This window comes from Nelumbo nucifera, chromosome 2 (assembly GCF_055504915.1).
Source record: "Nelumbo nucifera cultivar China Antique chromosome 2, China Antique-T2T, whole genome shotgun sequence".
Classification (NCBI taxonomy): Eukaryota; Viridiplantae; Streptophyta; class Magnoliopsida; order Proteales; family Nelumbonaceae; genus Nelumbo; species Nelumbo nucifera.
In genome coordinates, this window is record NC_142650.1 from 61,350,300 (window position 1) to 61,368,942 (window position 18,643).

Below are 18,643 nucleotides of genomic sequence, written 5' to 3' on the forward strand. Positions count from 1 at the left end.
GATGGAACAGGGGAATGTGCCATCTACTTGTTGGTTTTCTTTCCGTGTAGAGGTTGTTTGTATGGTTAGAGGACAGTTGTTTGTGTATCCTGTTTGACAGTAAAATATAAAATTCGTTAGTAAAGAAGAAGATACGAGACTAGGTTATAAAAAATCACCCGAGAGGGGTAAAGATCAATGAATGACAACCAATCTCCTGTTTGGCCCAACCAAAACCCCCTACACAATTGGCAATCCATAAGAACACCAATCATACCCATAAAAACAAAGTACAGAAATCCTTCAATCTTAGTTCAACACCCCCTTTCCCCACATCCAAACAATAACTCCAGTTTAATACTCCCCAACTATCTAGGAGAGCATACATTTTTGGGATGTGGAGGGTTAGGATGGACTGTTTGGATGCTTATATTGGTCCTCCTTTTCCTGCTCTCTTATGTAGGGTTTTTGCATCTTTTTGCTTGGCCACAAAGCCCTTTCTTCTACGTGGAGATTTACCTTTTTTTATTAATATATTTAAATTTACTATAAATTGATTATTCATTAAGTTTATGTGATTATATTCTGCTTCTAAACAAAAGTACAAGGTAAATATGTTTGACGTTTTCAAATGTACATTAAGGGTTGTTGGTTAAATATTATTTGCTCAGAATAAAGGCTCATAGGAAGCTTAATCATGTATTGTGATGCAGGTGATGTAGGCAATGTTTACTTTGGGCCAAACCATCCAATGAAGCCACATCGTCTTTGTATGGCACACCATCTTGTCCTGTCATATGAGCTCCACAAGAAGATGGAAATATATGTTAGTCTCTGAGTGTTTTTTTTTTTTTTTTTTTTTTAAATTTGTATATATGACATTCGTTATTACAGTTACAGTCAGTACTGGGATTTATTTATATTTTCTGTTCAACAATGCAGCGGCCTCACAAGGCTTACCCTGTTGAACTTGCTCAATTCCATTCAGAAGATTATGTTGAATTCTTACACCGAATTACTCCTGATACTCAACATCTCTTCAGCAATGACTTGGCAAAATGTATGGTTCAGTTTTGATGAAGCTCTCTATTCTCTCTCTGTATGTATTGATGTATGTATGCATGTAATTTAATAATCTCTGTGTGTGTGTAGAAATGTCAATAGACATTTCTCCATGTAGAGATGGATATATATTGAATATATTTTGCTAAGATGTTTAGAAAATCTAGAAAAACAGGAATATTTTCTAGAACCATGGAATTAGTTAATAAACCTTTAAGGAATTATTAAAAATTATAATTGCACGTTTATATTTCTCTACCTCTTTTTTCAGTTTTTTAGCCATCTCATCTTCATTAATTATGTCAATTACTTGCCATTTTGACTATTGTATTTTTGTTACTATATGTGTTGATTAAATTTAGAACACTTTTGTGGTTATATTCATTGTTCTTCTTCTTTTGAATTATAGTGACTTAGTAAGTGAATCGTATAAAAATAGTAAGCCAATTATTCAATCACAAATTCTCCATTGGTTCTTTTAGGAAAATACTTTTAAAAATTATGATGATTTTTAATAAAATATCAAAATAATAATATTCTAAAAATTTAAATCTTAAATATATAGTCTATCTATGAAATTTGAAATATTTTCGACATATTGGCAAAATATTAGAGACAGTTGGGAAAAAAGATTTCTTGAAAATTTCATATCACCACTTAGCAAAATTGGATATGTTGGGGATATTGTGAACCATGGTGTGTTTGCATGCGTATATAGCATAAATCATCGTCATTGTAATCATCTAAGCCTTGTCCCAACCATGGTTCGTAATATCAATATTGATGAACATTTCACCATGTAGAGTTGGAGAAATTTTGCTTAGATATTTGGAAGATCTAAAAAATTAAGAAAGGTTTCTAGAAGCATTAAGTTAATTATGTCCAATTTGAAAATCAATTTAGTTATGTCCAATTTGAAAACCAATTTTGACAAAAGTTGTATTGTGGGTTTGAATATAGAAGAGAGGGAGATGACAGAGGGAGCAAAAATTTTTGGTTGTGTGGTTTCTTAATGACCTATGGTTTGGGTTTATCCTTGGGGGATAATCCTAGAGGTAGCAGCTTCTGGAACCCAGTGGTTGACACGTTCACAATTCACAAAGAAATTGGCATTATCTTTGGGTGAAGGGATCACATTGATTAAGTCCACATTAGCTAATTTGCTTGTTTACATGTCGGTGTTCAAAATTCTAGAAATCTTGTCAAATTTTGGGAACATGTTTGGCTAGGCAATTCGCCATTAAAGGAACAATTCCCATCTCTCTTCGCCCTTTCCAATCATAGGGGAGAGCTCATTTCTTCTTTCTTGGTTCCTTCTAAGTCTAGGTTTGGGTTTGACTAGGACCTGAGCTTCAGAAGACGCCTCCGTGAGTCTAAAATAAGTAATGTATTGTCATTGTTCTAAAGTCTTGAAGGGGTTCTTGGATCCATTTAGAAGGGATGGGTGAATTTGGACTCTTTCTTCCTGTGGTTCCTTCATTTGTGTATCTTTCTTTAGGTCCTTTATACAGCTCGGTGATAGTCTTGGTGTATCCTTTCCTGTCAAGGAGGTTTGGAGCAAGCGTATTCCACCTAGGATATGAGCTTTTTGCTGGGAAATGTTTTTGGAAAGAATTAAACTTGTGATTTACTCCAAAGAAAAGACCTAATTGATGCTTATCCCCCCCATTGGTGTTCTCTCTGCAAGGCCGAGGGTGAGACTTGCTATCACTTTTAATCTCCTACCCCTTCACTTCTTCAATTTGGGAATGGTTTCTCTCTTTGTTCGGGTGTGGGTGGAACCCCCCACCAAATGTACAAAACTTGTTTGCTTCTACTTTTGTTAGCTGGTTGAAGAAGAGGGGAAGAATTCTTTGGAGGTGTACAAGGGCATTTGTATGCTGGACGAATTGGGAAGAAAGGAATCAGAGAACCTTTTCAAGGAATGAGAGGAATAGGGGTGCCTTAATTGAAATCGGTGCCATTGGAGTGGTACATTGGGTGAAGTTCTTGAAACTCTTTGAGGATTTTCCTGCTGATGATTTGAATATTTGATGAGGAAGTAAATGGTTTGAAGTAGATTGTTCTTCTCCCTTTAAGGCTGTTATTAGACCATCTTGATCCCCACCTCATGGTGATTTCATAAAGTTAATTTTGATGGCAGTAGTGAAGGGAATCTGGGTCCATCATGTATTGGAGGAGTGCTTAGGGATGATGAAGGAGAATTATTGCTCTATTCTTTGGTCCAATTGGTAAGGGTGACTCATTGCGGGCTGAAATAATCACTGTTTTGGAAGGTGTTTAAAAAGCTAAGGAATTGCATATTGATAAATTGGTGATCAAAAGTGTTTCAAAGTAGGTTATAAATTGGTTGCAAAAGGATGCTGGTTGGTGGGGTTACATTTATGAGAGAAGGAGAATTGGAAGGCTGCTACAAGAAGTGGAGGTTACTCTATGATGGGTAAAAAGAGATTCTAACTCCTTTGCTGATTCTTTTGCTAAACAAGGGGTGGGAAGAAACTAACTGTTTTGGGCTTTGTTGTAATCATGTTTCTAATTAAGGGAGAGATAAAGAGAATTTATCTCTCCCTATCTTCATCCTTGTACTTCCATCCTTTTAATTTAATGAAATTATTTCGGTTATTGATAAAAAAAATTAAGTTAGTTAATAAATCTTCAAGAGATCATTAGAAGAAATATAATTGCATATTTAAGGTCAGAAAACCATAACAAAGAACCGTATAAATCAAATAGGAAAAATTTAAGCGATTGTAATAGGTATGTTTCTCTGTCTCCCTTTTGGTCTTTAGCAATCTTCTTTATATATGTCAATTGCTTGCCATAACTTTTGTCTTTATTGTTACCATATGGTTTTTGATTAGATTGAGAATACTTAGGGTTGTCCACAGGTTGGGTCTAGGTTGGATCCAAGTAGAACTGGAACTGATCCAACAAGAAATACTAAAGACCTGGAACCAAACCAGACCTGATAGGGTCTGCAAGTTTTAGACCCAGAACTGAACTGATTGGTTCTCGGGACAATCAGGTCTGACCCGATTGACCAGATTATAATAAACCTACTGAAAATATTATATATATACACGCACTAATTTATTTAATATATATAGATTGGGTTGGATCTGAGTTAGTTCGGGACTGGGTGGAACCGGTTCCGAAGCAATAATAATCGGGACAATATATCAGGAACTGAAATCGACCCATCGGTTGTGGTTCCTGGAACCAGAATCAACCCAATTGGTTTGGGTCCGTCAGGTCAGACCCGACCCATTGACAGCCCTAAGAATATTCTTTTATAGTTATATGCATTTTTCCTTTTCTTTTGAATTCTAGTGACTTAGTAAGCGAATCATATCAATGTAGTCAGCCAATTATCCAATCAGTAATTCCTTGCTGGTTCTTTTAGGAAAACATATTTTTTAAAAAAAATTATGACAACTTTAATGAAATATTGAGAGGTTTTTAGTAATGTTCTAAAATTTTGAAGTTTAAATGTATAACCTATCAATGAAATCTGAAATATCACCGAAACATTTTCGTATCACTACCTAGCAAATGGGCACTTACAGCCAAATATTATTGATATTGTGATGGGTGGGTAGCCAGCTGCTTGAATGTTGAATCGCTCCACCATTCCGTCCTGTTCAACCCATGTCCTTTTTGGCCTGCCCTTATCTCTTCTAGCCCCTTCAAGTTGTAATAGATCAATTCTTGCTTATGCTGTAGTTGACCTTCTCTTCACATGCCTAAACTATCTTAGTCTACTTTCCCTCATTTTATCACCTATTAGAGCTATTCTTTAGTTCTTTTGGATGAGTTCATTTTTAATTCTACCCTTTCTAGTTTTCCCACTAATCCATCTCAACATTTGCATTTCTGCCACATTCATTTTTTTGGACATGTAGTTTTTTTTTTTTTTTTTTTTTTTATCAATAACAAATTCATTAACTCATCATTAAAATAATTACAAAGAGGAAGACAAACACTCTTATCTTCCAAATACAACTTAAGCCTTCAAAAGAAAAGAAAAGGAAAGGAAGAAACAATAAAGTTACAATTTAGCTCAAAACATTGAGTCCCTTTCTACCCCTTGTTTAGCTAATCCATCAGCTAAAGAATTAGCTGATCTTTTAACCCAATTCATCTTCACTTCCATCTCCCGCACCAGCCACTTAAATTTTCTCCTCTCATTGCTGTAATTCCATAAGCCACTGTTATCTTTATTCAGCCACCCTATCACCACCTCTGAGTCCCTTTCAATTATAAGCTTTCTGAGATTCATCTCCTTTGCTTTTTGGATTCCTTCCATAACTGCAGAGATCTCAGCTCTAAGAGAGTCATCCACTCCAATTGGGCCTGAGAACAAGGCAGAAATGACCCCATTCTCATCTCTAAAGACACCCCCAATCCTTGACTGTCCGGGATTCCCCCTACGACTCCCATCAAAGTTTAGTTTTATGAATCCAACAGGTGGTGGGGTCCAGGGCACACTCATTACTGATCTGGCCTGTGTACAGTTTGCAATATCACCTCACTTCCTCAACATGTCATCCACTGTGTAATCTGTAAATAACTCTAAGGATTTCAGCCATTGGACAGCCCTAATATGGACTATAGCCCTCAGTTCTTCAGCCCTTCTCTCCACTTCTGAGAAGATCCTGGAATTTCTTTCTTCCCATAATGACTAGCATACTGCAGCCCTCAATCTCCTCCACATAGTCCTTCCCCTTTTCATACGCCACCTGAAAAAAGAAGGGGAGAAAGACACTGCATGTCTAATGGAGGGTCCCAGCTGCACCAAAAAAAAGAAAAGGCCCACTCCCAAATAGACTTTGCAAATTGGCAAGACACCAGTAAATGAAAACTAGTCTCCCCCTCCGCTTTGCAAAGAACACACCAATGAGGTGACAAGCAAGTATTGGGTCTCTTCTTTTGGAGCAGATCACCGGTGTTTATTCTTTCTAGAAAGGCTTCCCAACAAAAACTACCAACCCTGGGAGGAATTGGTCTGCACTAAACCTCATAAACAGGTAAAAGGGGGGTAACAGGACTGGTGGATTGGCTTAAGACTTTAAAGAAGGAAGCATAAGAAAAAGAGCCAGTGGGGGTAGGGGTCCAAATTCTAGAGTCCACCTTAGTGGGGTCTAAGAAGACATTATCAAGAAGTTAAAGGAGACTCGAAATACTCTCAAGGTCTGAGTCCCTCACCGCCCTTCTCAGATCCAGGTTCTACCCCGACCCAGAAATGGAAGAAGAAGGGGTGATGAAAGAACATACTGGCTCATTTTTAAAATCAGGTAGAGCATACAATGAAGGAAACTGGTCTTTTAGGGAAGCAGTCCCCACCCAAGTTTGTTCCTAAAGCTTTATGGAGTTACCTGAATTTAAATCATACCTGATAAAAGGGGTGAAAACTGGTAGCAGGTCATGAATGGCTTTCCAAGGAGAAGTGCTTGTGGACCTAGTTCTAATTCCAGCATCCCATCCATTTTGCTCCAGCCCATGTATGCTTGCCACTATTCTAGCCCAAAGCTTCTCCCGCTCCAATGGAAATCTCCACAAGCACTTCTCCAATAGAGCCATATTCCTTTTTCTAATGTTCCTGAGCCCCAAACCACCATAGTTTTTGCTCCTAGTCACCACCTCCCAACTAACTCTATGATCCCTCTTCTCCTCTCCCGGTTCCCAGAGGAAATCTCTCATCACCCTCTCCAACCTACTAGAAACCTTCATTGGGATTTTGAATACTGACTGGAAATAAACGGGTAAGTTTGCTAGCGTGGCCTTAATCAATGTAGTCCTTCCACCAAGAGAGAGGTAATTCTTTTTCCAAGAAGCAAGTCTCCTTTCAAATCTTTCCACCACTGGGTTTCAGAATCTCTCTCTCTTAGGGTTATCACCTAATGACAGCCCTAGATAATTCAACGGCCATTCCGAAACTTCACACCCTAGCACTTCTGCACTCCCCCTAATCTCCTCCTCCTCCTCCATATTCACACCCACTACACAACTTTTCCCAAAATTCACCTTCAAATTTGACATTTGCTCAAAGAGTTGTATCACCATTTTCATGTTCCTGATGACACTCACATTGCCTCATTCACAAAACAAAATCGCATCAACAAACTGTAGGTGAGTGAGTGGGGTTTCCTCCCTTCCAACTCTCCAACCTCTAATGAGTCCCCTAGAATCTGCTCTATGAATCAAATTCCCCAAAACATCAGCAATTAGTATGAATAAGAAAGGAGAAAGGGGGTCTCCTTGTCTTGTACCCCTAATGGCTGGAAAGAAATCTACCATTGTCCCATTCACTATCACTGATTAATGACAATTCCGAACACAACCCATGATCCATTTGCACCTTCTAGCCCTAAACCCAAATTTAGTCATAACTTTCCTAAAAAATTCCCAGTCCACCAGGTCATAAGCCTTTTCCAGGTCCAATTTACAAACCACTCCCTTCTTTTTATCCTTCTTGAAACTCTCCACACTCTCATTAGCAATGAGGATTTGATCAGTAATCTGTCTTCCACTCACAAAGGCTCGTTGATTCTGTGCAATGATGTTTGGCAGTACCTCCTTCAATCTCAAAGACAACAGCTTTGCAATAATCTTGTACAAGCTATTTACCAAGCTGATTGGCCTGAAGTCCTTTGGAAGGGATGCATCTTTCTTTTTGGGAATCAAAGCTATAAAAGTGGAGTTCACATCGGGGTTAACAATTCCTCTCTTATAAAACTCTTCAAAAACCCTCAGAAGGTCATCTTTCAAAATATTTCAACAGTCCTGATAAAAAGCCATTGTAAGCCCATCCGGCCCTGGAGCTTTTGTTCTATCCATAGCAAACACAGCCTCCTTGATCTCTTCCAGATCAAACCTTCTTTCCAACCTTCTCCTGTTGTCCACCCCTACCTCTGGCCAGTCCAATCCTTCTACCCATACCCCACTACTTACAAGCCTTCTTAGAATGGATTTAAAGTGTTCTACACATGCCCTTGCTATCTCCTCTTGTTGTGTTAACTCAACTCCATCCACTACCAATTTGGAAATAAAATTTCTCCTTCTCCTCCCATCTGCCAAAGAATGAAAATACTTGGTATTTCTATCTCCCTCTTGCAGCCATTTACACCTAGACTTTTGCCTCCAGCTTATTTCCTCCTTATGTAGGCAATCCTCTAACTGCATTCTCAAGCTTCTTCTAAGTTCATTGTTTCCCTCTCCAAATTCTCCCCTTTCTTCTCTAGAGTCAAGACTTTCAATTTGGTCCATCAGACCTCTCTTTCTTTCTTCTAACCTCCCAAACTCCAAAAGATTCCACTCCTTAATCATTGCTTTCAAAAATTGTAGTTTCTTATGGAACCTCATCCCCTCCCATTCCACCATTGGGTTACATTCATACCACCACTCCCTTACTCTATTGGTAAATCCCGGATGGAGCAACCATATATTTTCAAATCTAAAGGGGGCAGGTCCTCCACTCCTTTCCTCGCAGATTACTATGAGCCAATGATCAAATGTCACCCTAGGGAGAGCTCTAGATACCAAACTCCCCCAGTGCTCCTCCCAATCCAAAGAGAACAGGAACCTATCCAACTTGGAACAAATGGGCCTAGATTAGAGATTTGACTATGTAAATGTCTTATGGGCTAAAGGTATCTCCTTAAGCTCAAAGGCACTCACAAACCTGTTAAATTTCCTCATGCTAGCTATCACCCTCTGATTAGTCTTATTGGTTTCCTCAGAGTATCTGGTCACGTTAAAGTCTCCACCCACACACTAGGGCCCATCCCACAGCCCTCGAACATCAGTCAATTCCTCCCACAATTCCTTTCTCTCTCTGTAGTCATTTGGTCCGTAGACATTTGTGAGCACCCACACATAGCCATCCTCTTGCTGTTTAAACTTCATAGAAACTGAGTATTTTTTAATCAATTCCTCCAAGCCTTCCACCACTTCCCTCTTCCACATTGTTATTATCCCCCCTGAAGCACCCCGCGAGGGAGCAGCCACCCAACTAATCCCCCTGGCTTTCCATACACTCCTTGCCCACTTATTATTAAACTCCATTCTCTTTTACTCCTGTAATAGTACGATGTCTGGGTCATACCTCTTTATTACCTCTTTTATTGCCGCTCTTTTCCTTGCACTTCCTATTCCCTTCACATTCCAACTAAGTATCTACATTCTCACTTATTTTTTAGTTCACTTCTTCACCTAACCACTACTTTCCCCTTTTCCTTCTATCTCCCTTTACCCTGAACTTCTTGTCACCTTCCACATCTCTTTTCAATCTCTCAACTTCACTTAATTTCCTCTTCTTTGTTTTGATTTCCTTCTTCCTCTTTGATAAGCCTTCTTTGAGTACATTCAAGTCTTCCAGACTACACCCCAACTTCCCCACAAATTCTGCTGTGGTGTCCTCCTTCTTAGAGTCCTCCACCACTATCTGTTCTACAAATTCCCTTCCAATTCTCCCTTCCTCTCCTTCTTCCTTTCCGCCTGATCCCTCTCCTCTACTCTCCTCTAAATTCTCCGTCTGTCTCAACTCTTGTTCAACTTCCTTAAAGACTTTCTCAATAGTTTCCAAAACTTTTTCATTCCCATTATCTTCCTTCCAGCCTCTCCCCACAGTCCTCCCCTCTCCTCATCACACTCTTTGAGAACCCACCACCTTGGTTGGAAGCACATGCAAGGGCTGTTGAGCATGGGACAAGAACGGAATCTGGAACATAGGACACAGAGAGCACATTAGTAGCACAAACTGAATTCAACTGGAAGAATGATTGGGGATGCAGACTGTTGTTACCGTCCACTCTTTCTTGTTCAAAGGGTTGGTCAATGTCTCTCCCTGAGTTGGTTGGTAGACCTTTCTGTCCTTTGGCTAGTTTGGCGATCTGTCCTCTCTACCCATTGTTTATCCCTTATTGTTGTGTTCCCTTCTCTGCTCAGGTTCTCCAAGTTTACCCCTTTTTCTTCATCTTGCACAATCGGAAGCCTTGGGAGCGCAACCGTCTGATTCCTGCCTTCAGTTCCATTACTTTCGCAGGATTCAACTCTTCCTCCATCACCTGTCAGATTCCTCTGGCCGTCTGGGTTCAGTCTCCATTCCTCCTCCAAGTCCTCCTGGAATAAACTGGTGATGTGCAGCCCGCCGATGTCACCTATATCGGACTCACCCTTATCATTCACACTTCCGATGCTGCTATCCTCATCCACACTGTCCTCCATTTCTTCGTTGTTTACCCCATAATGTACCCAGCCTTCATCCCATTCCTCCCTTTCATCAGTTCTCTCTCTTACATACCTGGGATTCGGCTTCTCTGAGGGGCGATGCACAGAACAATAAGCTTCAAGGTTCCGGTGAGGTACCCATCGCAGCTCCCTGTCACCTTCGTTCCGCCTCTGCAACTTTCTCCTTTCTGAACTCGCCAATGTGGAAGAAGATAGACCATGGGCATTGTCTAGCATCGGCCCACAATCTAAGCCCTTTTCCCGACCCACGTGAGGCTTTAAGTTATCACGTGGGTCGGGGGCATTTCCCCCCGGTTCGCTGTTCGGTCCGCCCATCCCCTTTCCCACACCTCTGCCCCGACCCACGTGATACATTAAGTTATCACTTATCACGTGGGTCACTAGGAAAGCTACAAGCCCCCGGTTTAGCTGTCATCCCACCCACACCTTTGACCGGCTTAGGTTGAGCCATTTGACGGCTCGGGCCACTTGAATTCTTCACCACATCAGCATATGATGGGCCGACCCCCTGATGGTTCATTTTAAAAGTTTTTAAATTGTTTCCTTTTTCGATGTGGCCGCCCAAAACCCCTCTCGAACCCGACTCTTCCTCTTCCCTAAAATGTCCCCCCCTTTCTTTCCCCTCCCCTCCCACTAAAACTTTGCCATGTAATCCTTCTTCCTCCATGTCACCTTCTTCTTCCTCTGAACAACTTCTCCACAGCGACGCTTCCACTTCCGTCAGGACCCAAATCCTCCTCCATAGTCCCTCCGAGAAGAAAGTAACCAACCGAGGCACCTCCTCCGGCTTGATCCCTCGGATTCTTGCCTTGATCGCCTTCAAGTCTGTGAAACTACAATCCTCCATTAATCCACCCATCGTGTGGACTATTTTTTCAACGAGCGATTTATTCCAGAGATTGAATGGCACCTCAAGAAGCTTGATGCCGAAACAAGCTACTGAAATGTCTCGCTCATTACAAGACATACGCCATCCTTCAACGACTATCAATCCCTCCTTTGTTTCAATAGCAGAGAGTTCCATTTTCGCTTCTCCTATGTCAAGGATAGCTCTGTTTTCACAGAAGGGCATCATAAGAACAGGTTCTCTAATGCACCAGTTCTTCCTTATCTCCTCGGCAACGAGCTGCCAGTCCGTGACCTTCCTTCCAGCCGTCAACACAAATTTATTGCTCCAATCCTGCTTGTCCACTTCGAACTCCAGTTTACTTGATTTAACAGAGCACGCAAAACATTCCTCCACTACCTTCTGAGTTTTCTGCGCTCCCTCTTCTACCAGAACACTCTCTTCCACCCCCGCCTCTGTTTTCTCTGTTGGAATTTTTTGCTGCACCTTTTCAATCCTCTCCGTCACTACCAGATACTCCTGTAACTTATCTGCAAAACACTTCCACCCTGTCTTCTTGTTTCCTTCCGGAATACACACTACCTTCCTGTTGCTTTTCCCAAAAGTTTCTGTGACTGCTGTGAACCACCCCTTTCTGTTGTTTCTTAGCTCAGCTATAAAGCTCTTCTTTCCCCTATTCAGCTGACATTTCCATCCAACTTGTGTCTTGCTGTACGTAACTGTATCCACGAAACCCTTCAACCAAAACACTGCATCCCTGCAAAGAAAGATGGTTGTCTGTTTCTCTTCTCTGATCTTCAAGCACGCCTGTCTCTTGTTTCTGCAAGCTTCAAACACATACTTTTTAGCTTCAAACTCCAGCCTTCTTCTCCAAGTAGCTGCCGACTTGGAACTCCATTTCCCCGCACTTTTTAGCTTCAATTGGTATAGTTGACTTTTCCTGTATCTTTGTCATACGGTCATACTAAATATGTTGTAGTTTTGTTGCCAGGATGCTAGCAAATCGGTGACTTGATAAACTCTTTTCTAGAATTCGATAAATGTTATTTTTCTCCTCTTTGGTGGTGTTTATTATTACCTTCTGAACTCAACTTTGGCCTTAATTGGTTCCAGTTAAATTATAGTTTTTCGCTATTGATTTCATGTTTATCACTAAAACATTTCTTTTCCTTTTACCTTCAGATAACCTTGGAGAAGATTGCCCAGTGTTTGACAACTTGTTTGAGTTTTGTCAAATTTATGCTGGGGGAACAATAGGTACGGCTTAACTTGTCACTATTGCTTTTAAAAGGTTGTATGAAGTTTTACTTAACCGAATTTCTGTTGTCAACAGATGCTGCACGGAGGTTGAACAATCAGCTTTGTGATATTGCCATAAATTGGGCTGGTGGATTGCATCATGCAAAGAAATCTGAAGCATCTGGCTTTTGTTACATTAATGACTTAGTCTTGGGGATTCTAGAACTCCTCAAGTATCATGCTAGGGTTCTATATATTGATATAGATGTGCATCATGGAGATGGAGTTGAAGAAGCCTTTTATTTCACTGATAGGTACTAATAGTTTATTTTGAGGATAGGATGGAGTTCATTATACCCACAATAATCTGGAACAAATTTGATAAATGGTGTGGTAAACATGAATTAGCTCATTAGATGCCATACTAAATGTCTTGCAGATTCCAGGACCATGGATTCAGCAATATGGATTGTCTCAACTGTGTTGAAGTAAGCACAAATAAAGTGTATAATTTATGTGGTCAACTAAATTACAGTTTTGGAACCTACGGGACTATTTAATGTGGCAATGCATGATATTGACAATCTGGATTGAAAATTGAGAATGACAAAAAGAAGATATTTTATGCTTCTCAAGGACACCACACGTTTATTCTTCCCTCATATATGATACATGTAGTCCTTATTGATGTACTCAGACTGCCTAATTGGTGAGAAACTATTGGGTGGCAGTAAACCTGATACTCATGCATGTTTAACATAAAAAAGATATGCATAACTGATTGCTATATCAGATGTAAATCAGTCCTCAAAAATAGGTGTAAACTTGAAAAATTAGAGAGAAAAAGGAGGAAGAAAAGTAAGAGCAGTAGTACAAGAGAAAAAGATGGGAAAAGAGGAAGAAGAAGATAGGTTCGAATAATCCTTCCCTCTCTTCTCTAATCCCTTTTACTAAAAATTAATGTTAAAATAATTACAAGTATGCCCTTAAGTGGGCGGTCAACTAGGCAGTAACATAAAGAGATTAAACAAAAAGAAATAACAGGCCCATTAAGAGAGGCCCATTAGCTAGCAGGAAAATAGAAAAAATATTACAAGAGAAGATACTAGGACCCATTTGGCCTAGTGTCTTTACACTCCCCCTCAAGCTGAGCATAGATGTCAATCATGCCCAGCTTGCTTATATAGTGTGTCATTTTCCCTCTCGGAACTCCTTTGGTCAAGATATCAGCCAATTGTTCTTCTGATGTAATGAATGGTAAACAAACTTATCTTGAGGAAACTCTTTCCCTTATAAAATGTCTATCAACCTCAATGTGCTTAGTTTTGTCATGTTGAACAGGATTATGTGCAATATTGATAGCTGCTTGGTTGTCACAGTAGAGCATCATTGGCTTCTCATAGTCAACCCCCAATTCTTTTAAAAGGGATTGTAGCCACGGTAATTCTGACACACCATGTGCCATTGTCCTGTATTTTGCTTCAGCTGAAGATCTAGCAACTACAGAATTTTTCTTACTCCTCCACGACACAATGTTCCTAGCGACCAGAGCACAATAACCTGAGGTGGATCTCCTATCATCAATACATCCTGTCCAATCAGCATTAGTGAAAGCTTCCAGCTTCATGTGTCCATGTTTGGCAAATAGAATACCTTTCCATGGAGTACATTTCAAGTAACACAGAACCCTTTCTGCAGCAGCTAAATGAGCATCTCTGGGAGAATGCATAAATTGACTAATAACACTTATTGCATAGCAAATATTTGGCCGAGTCATGCAAAGATATAACAACTTCCCAAGCAGTCTTTGAAACACCCCCTTATCAGATAAAATGTCACCATCTGTAGCAAAAAGCTTATGATTGGGATCAATAGGAGTGGAGATTGGTTTAGCTCCAAGTTTACCAGTCTCGGCATAGAGGTCAAGGACATATTTATGCTGAAAAATGAAGATACCATCCTTAGATTTAGCAACTTCAATGCCCAAAAAATACTGAAGATCTCCCAAATCCTTGATCTCAAATTCAGAGTTAAGGAATCTTTTGAGTTTACTGATTTCTTGAGTGTCATTACCCGTGACCACAATATCATCAACATAAACTACTATCAAAAAGGTCACCAGAGAGCCATTTCTCTTCAAGAACAGGGTATGATCAGATTGACTTTGTGTGTAACCAAAAGAGACAAGAGCAGCCCTGAACCTCTGAAACCAAGCCCGAGGAGACTGTTTGAGACCATAAATAGATTTCTGTAGTTTACATACCTGCCTTGCATTTTCTTCCCATACACCCATGGAGGCAAAGACATATAGACCTCTTCATGTAGGTCTCCATTTAAGAAGGCATTTTTAATATCAAACTGGTGTAGGGGCCAATCAAAAGTAGCGACTAGAGATAACAAAACCCTGACTGAGGTCATCTTATCTACAGGAGCAAATGTCTCAAGGTAGTCAATACCATACATCTGAGTGTAGCCTTTAGCAACCAGCCTAGCCTTAAACCTCTCAATAGATCCATCAGAGTGATATTTAATGGTAAACACCCATTTACAACCCACTGGTTCCTTCCCTTCAGGCTAGTCAACGATATACTAGGTATGGTTCTTATGCAAAGCATCTAGTTTAGCCATCATAGCATCCCTCCATTCAGGTTTAGATAAGGCTTCCGGTACGGACCTGAGTATCACATGGGAAGAAATAGAAGCAAGGAGAGAGTAGTAGGAAGGAGAGAGAAGGTTGTAAGACAGGTGTTTGGAGATACAATGGGAGAGAGAAGGCTGTAAGACAGGTGTTTGGAGATACAATGGGTTGTACACTTCCGCTTGCCCTTGCGGAGAGCAATAGGAAGGTCAAGGTCTGGGAAAGATGTAGATGGATCAGGGGAAGGCTGGCTTGTTACCTCAGTAATGATGGGAGGAGCAAGGGGCTCTTCTGTAGGAGTGGAAACAACTTGCCCATGTCTAAATCTGTGCCTTTGGTATCACCTTTGGAGAACATGATGAGAAGGAATTACAGGAGAATGAGATGGAGGAGGAGGAATAGGAATATTGGAGGTAGGTCCAGTGGGAGAAATGGATACCTCATGAGAGGACTCAAGAGGAATGGGAAGATGAACAGCTGGAGACATAACAAAGGGATCTTTAGATGTCTCCCCCTCAAGAGAAATACTAAAGAAAGGAGTTAACTCATCAAATGTGACATCTCGAGATGCAAAGTGGGTGCCACTAACTAGATCAAAACAATAATATCCCTTCTGTGTGGGGGCATATCCCAGAAAAAACACATTTACGAGCCTTATGTTCAAATTTGTACATTTGATGGCTGTGAACATGCACATAACAACTGCAACAAAAAACACAGAGAGGAAGAGAAAAAGATCCTCATCCGGGAATAGAAGGATAAAGAGGGTTTTGAAGTTAAGAACTTGGGAGGGCATACGATTGATCAAAAAGGTAGCGGTAAGAATAGCATCTCCCCAAAATTTTATAGGAACATGGGATGCAAACACGAGGGATTTGGCAACTTCAACCACTTGTCAGTTCTTCCTTTTCGCCACTCTGTTCTGTTGTGGAGTGTAGGAACAAGAACTTTGATGAATAACCCCAAAAGTTTCAAGATAGGCAGAGAGGGTTTTCTCAAAATGCTCCTTAGCATTATTAGAACGAAATATTTTGATCCGAGTGTTAAACTGGGTGAGGATGAGTTCATGAATTTTTTGCACAATAGCTGGTACTTCATCCCTAGATTTCATGAGATAAATCCAAGTGTAACGAGAGTAGTCATCAATAAAAAGGATAAAGTACCTGTAACCCCCCATAGTTGGCAAATGATATGGCCCCCACACATCAGAGTGAATAATATGAAAAAGAGAAAGAGATCTTTTATTGTTTACTGAATAAGAATGTCTACAATGGTTTGTTAGTTCACACGACTCACAATGAAGACTCAATAAAGACACTCCCTTAAACATATATGGAAACAAATGACTCAAAGCAGAAAAAGACAAATGACCAAACCGAAAGTGACATAACAAGACTTTGTCAATAGACTCTGACAAGACCGACTGTAAGGCAACTCCATGAGGTGGTCCAAAAGCTCTATCCGGTGTGTCCAACAAGTATATTCCATTCGCCTCATGGCCACTCCCAATCATCCTCTGAGATTGCAGGTCCTGAAAAACACAATATGTGAGAAAAAAGGTTATGCTACAATTCATGGATTTAGTTAAACTGCTAACAGATAAAAGGTTTTTATTAAGTTTAGGGACATGAAGGACAGAGGATAAATAAAGGGTGTCAGAGGTCTTTATATCCCTTTACCAGAAATGGGAGCAAGAGACCCATCAACAAGGGATATTTTCTCTTTACTAGAGAGAGAAGGTGGTATGAGTAGAAGAGATTAGACAGGCTGGTCATATGGTTTGATGCATCGGAATCAATAATCCAAGGGATTTTATGATTACCTGAAACTGAAGCATGATTTGTAGAAGCCCAAATACCTGAGTGAGCAAATGCTGATGATGATGATGTGTTGCTGGAAGAGTGAGATGAAGAAACAATAGCTTCCAAGTGATTTAGAAGCCTCCCATACTTTTCAAAATCCGCCTTCATTGCTGCCAACTGCTCAATGATTGATTTTTCTTCACTCTCCTTATTTCCTCCTTTAGGTACTGTAGCAACATTAGCTGTCTTAGGCTTTTCTGCCTGCCTTCCTTTCTTAGAACTGTTGTTATTTTTAAACCTGTCCGGAAGAAGTTCAGGATGAAGCTTTCAGCAAGTGTCCTTTGTATGCCTCGGTTTCTTGCAATATTTACATATCTGCTTCTTTTTCTCAGTAGGAACCTTTGGCTTTATTCCAGCATGTGCAAAGTGTTCTGTAGGTGGACTCTGTAACTGAACCTGTTGCTTACTCTCCCCATTGCTTATCATAGCGTATGCTTGGGAAAGAGTAACCTTATCTTTGGCCAGTATTTTGCCTAATGATGTCAAACTCAGGGTTGAGTCCAGTAAGAAATTCAAACACCCTATTTCTCTCCACCAACTTCCTATACATTTAAGCATCATTCTTACTCTCCCATACAACTGTCTCCATAACATCAATTTCTTGCCATAGGGATTTCAGTATAGGATAGTAGATTGCTACACTCTTCTCCCCTTGTCTTAGGTTCTTCATGTCACTTTTCAAGTTGTAGACTCTGGCTACATTCAACTTCTGTGAATAGGTCTCAGTAACACTGTCCCATATCTCCTTGGCCGAAGACATCCAGAGATAATGCTGACTTATATGAGGTTGCATAGAGTTGACCAACCATCCAATGACTGTATAGTTCTCCTGCATCCATTTCTCAAATTCAGGGTCTGTTTCTTCGGGTTTCACTTTACTACCTATGAGATACCCGAGTTTTCCTCTACTACAGACATAAATTCTTGTAGGCTGTGTCCAAGCAAGATAATTTGTCCCATCTAACTTGATTGTGGTCACACCAGTCAAAACGGAATCTACTGAGCCGAGGCCAGAAACCGGCACTTGCTTGAACTCACTTTCATATGGCTCCATTAATCAAACGAAAATCAAAGAACCAGAAATTTGGTCTATATAAACTTATTTGAAGTCAAACCAGAACCTAGATGCTTGAAAACTAGGGTTTTACTCCGTCCAGCTGTTGGGGAGGAAGAGAGAAGATGCAGTCGCTCCTACCAGAGCTTCCCAATCTCTTCCAAACCTGAACCGCCCTCCTTTAGGAGTCAAAAGACACCTCCCAAGCATAGAGCGCCACATCCAAAGCTTCACTTTTACCTGTACCTTCGAAAGTCTCTAGTCGGCTAGGGTTTTGGGCAGCAACAGAACAACACCACTTCTTGGCAATATCCAGCCAAATTTAAACTCTCCAATCCCTCTACCAACTAGGCTAGAGATCCTCTGAGCTATAGAGAGCCTATCTCTCCATACACTCTCTTAATCAAAGGGTGTATGGGAAAAGAGGAAGAAGAAAAGAAGGAAGAAAGAAAGCTGCTCTGATACCAAGATGTAAACCAGTCCTTAAAAATAGGTGTACACTTGAAAAATTATAGAGAAAAAGGACGAAGAAAAGTAAGAGCAGCAGTACAAGAGAAGAAGATGGGAAAAGAGGATGAAGAAGAAGAAAGGTTTGAATAATCCTTCCCTCTCTTCTGTAATCCCTTTTACTAAAAATTAATGTTAAAATAATTACAAGTATGCCCTTAAGTGGGCGGCTAGGTAGGCTGTAACATAAAGAGATTAGACAAAAA

At 40.3% G+C, this 18,643-nt stretch overlaps 1 protein-coding gene across 2 annotated transcripts in view; it reads left to right on the forward strand.

The window, feature by feature from the left end:
- LOC104601384 (histone deacetylase 9-like) overlaps positions 1–18,643 on the forward strand; it is a 60,628-nt gene that overhangs the window by 1,203 nt on the left and 40,782 nt on the right. The window contains exons 2-6 of one of the 2 annotated variants that reach the window (XM_088898187.1): positions 693–805; positions 922–1,039; positions 12,320–12,394; positions 12,471–12,690; positions 12,816–12,864. In XM_088898187.1, the coding sequence (XP_088754313.1) occupies positions 693–805; positions 922–1,039; positions 12,320–12,394; positions 12,471–12,690; positions 12,816–12,864 (575 nt within the window). The remainder of the gene's footprint in view (positions 1–692; positions 806–921; positions 1,040–12,319; positions 12,395–12,470; positions 12,691–12,815; positions 12,865–18,643) is intronic. The other variant, XM_088898186.1, reaches the window with a different exon arrangement.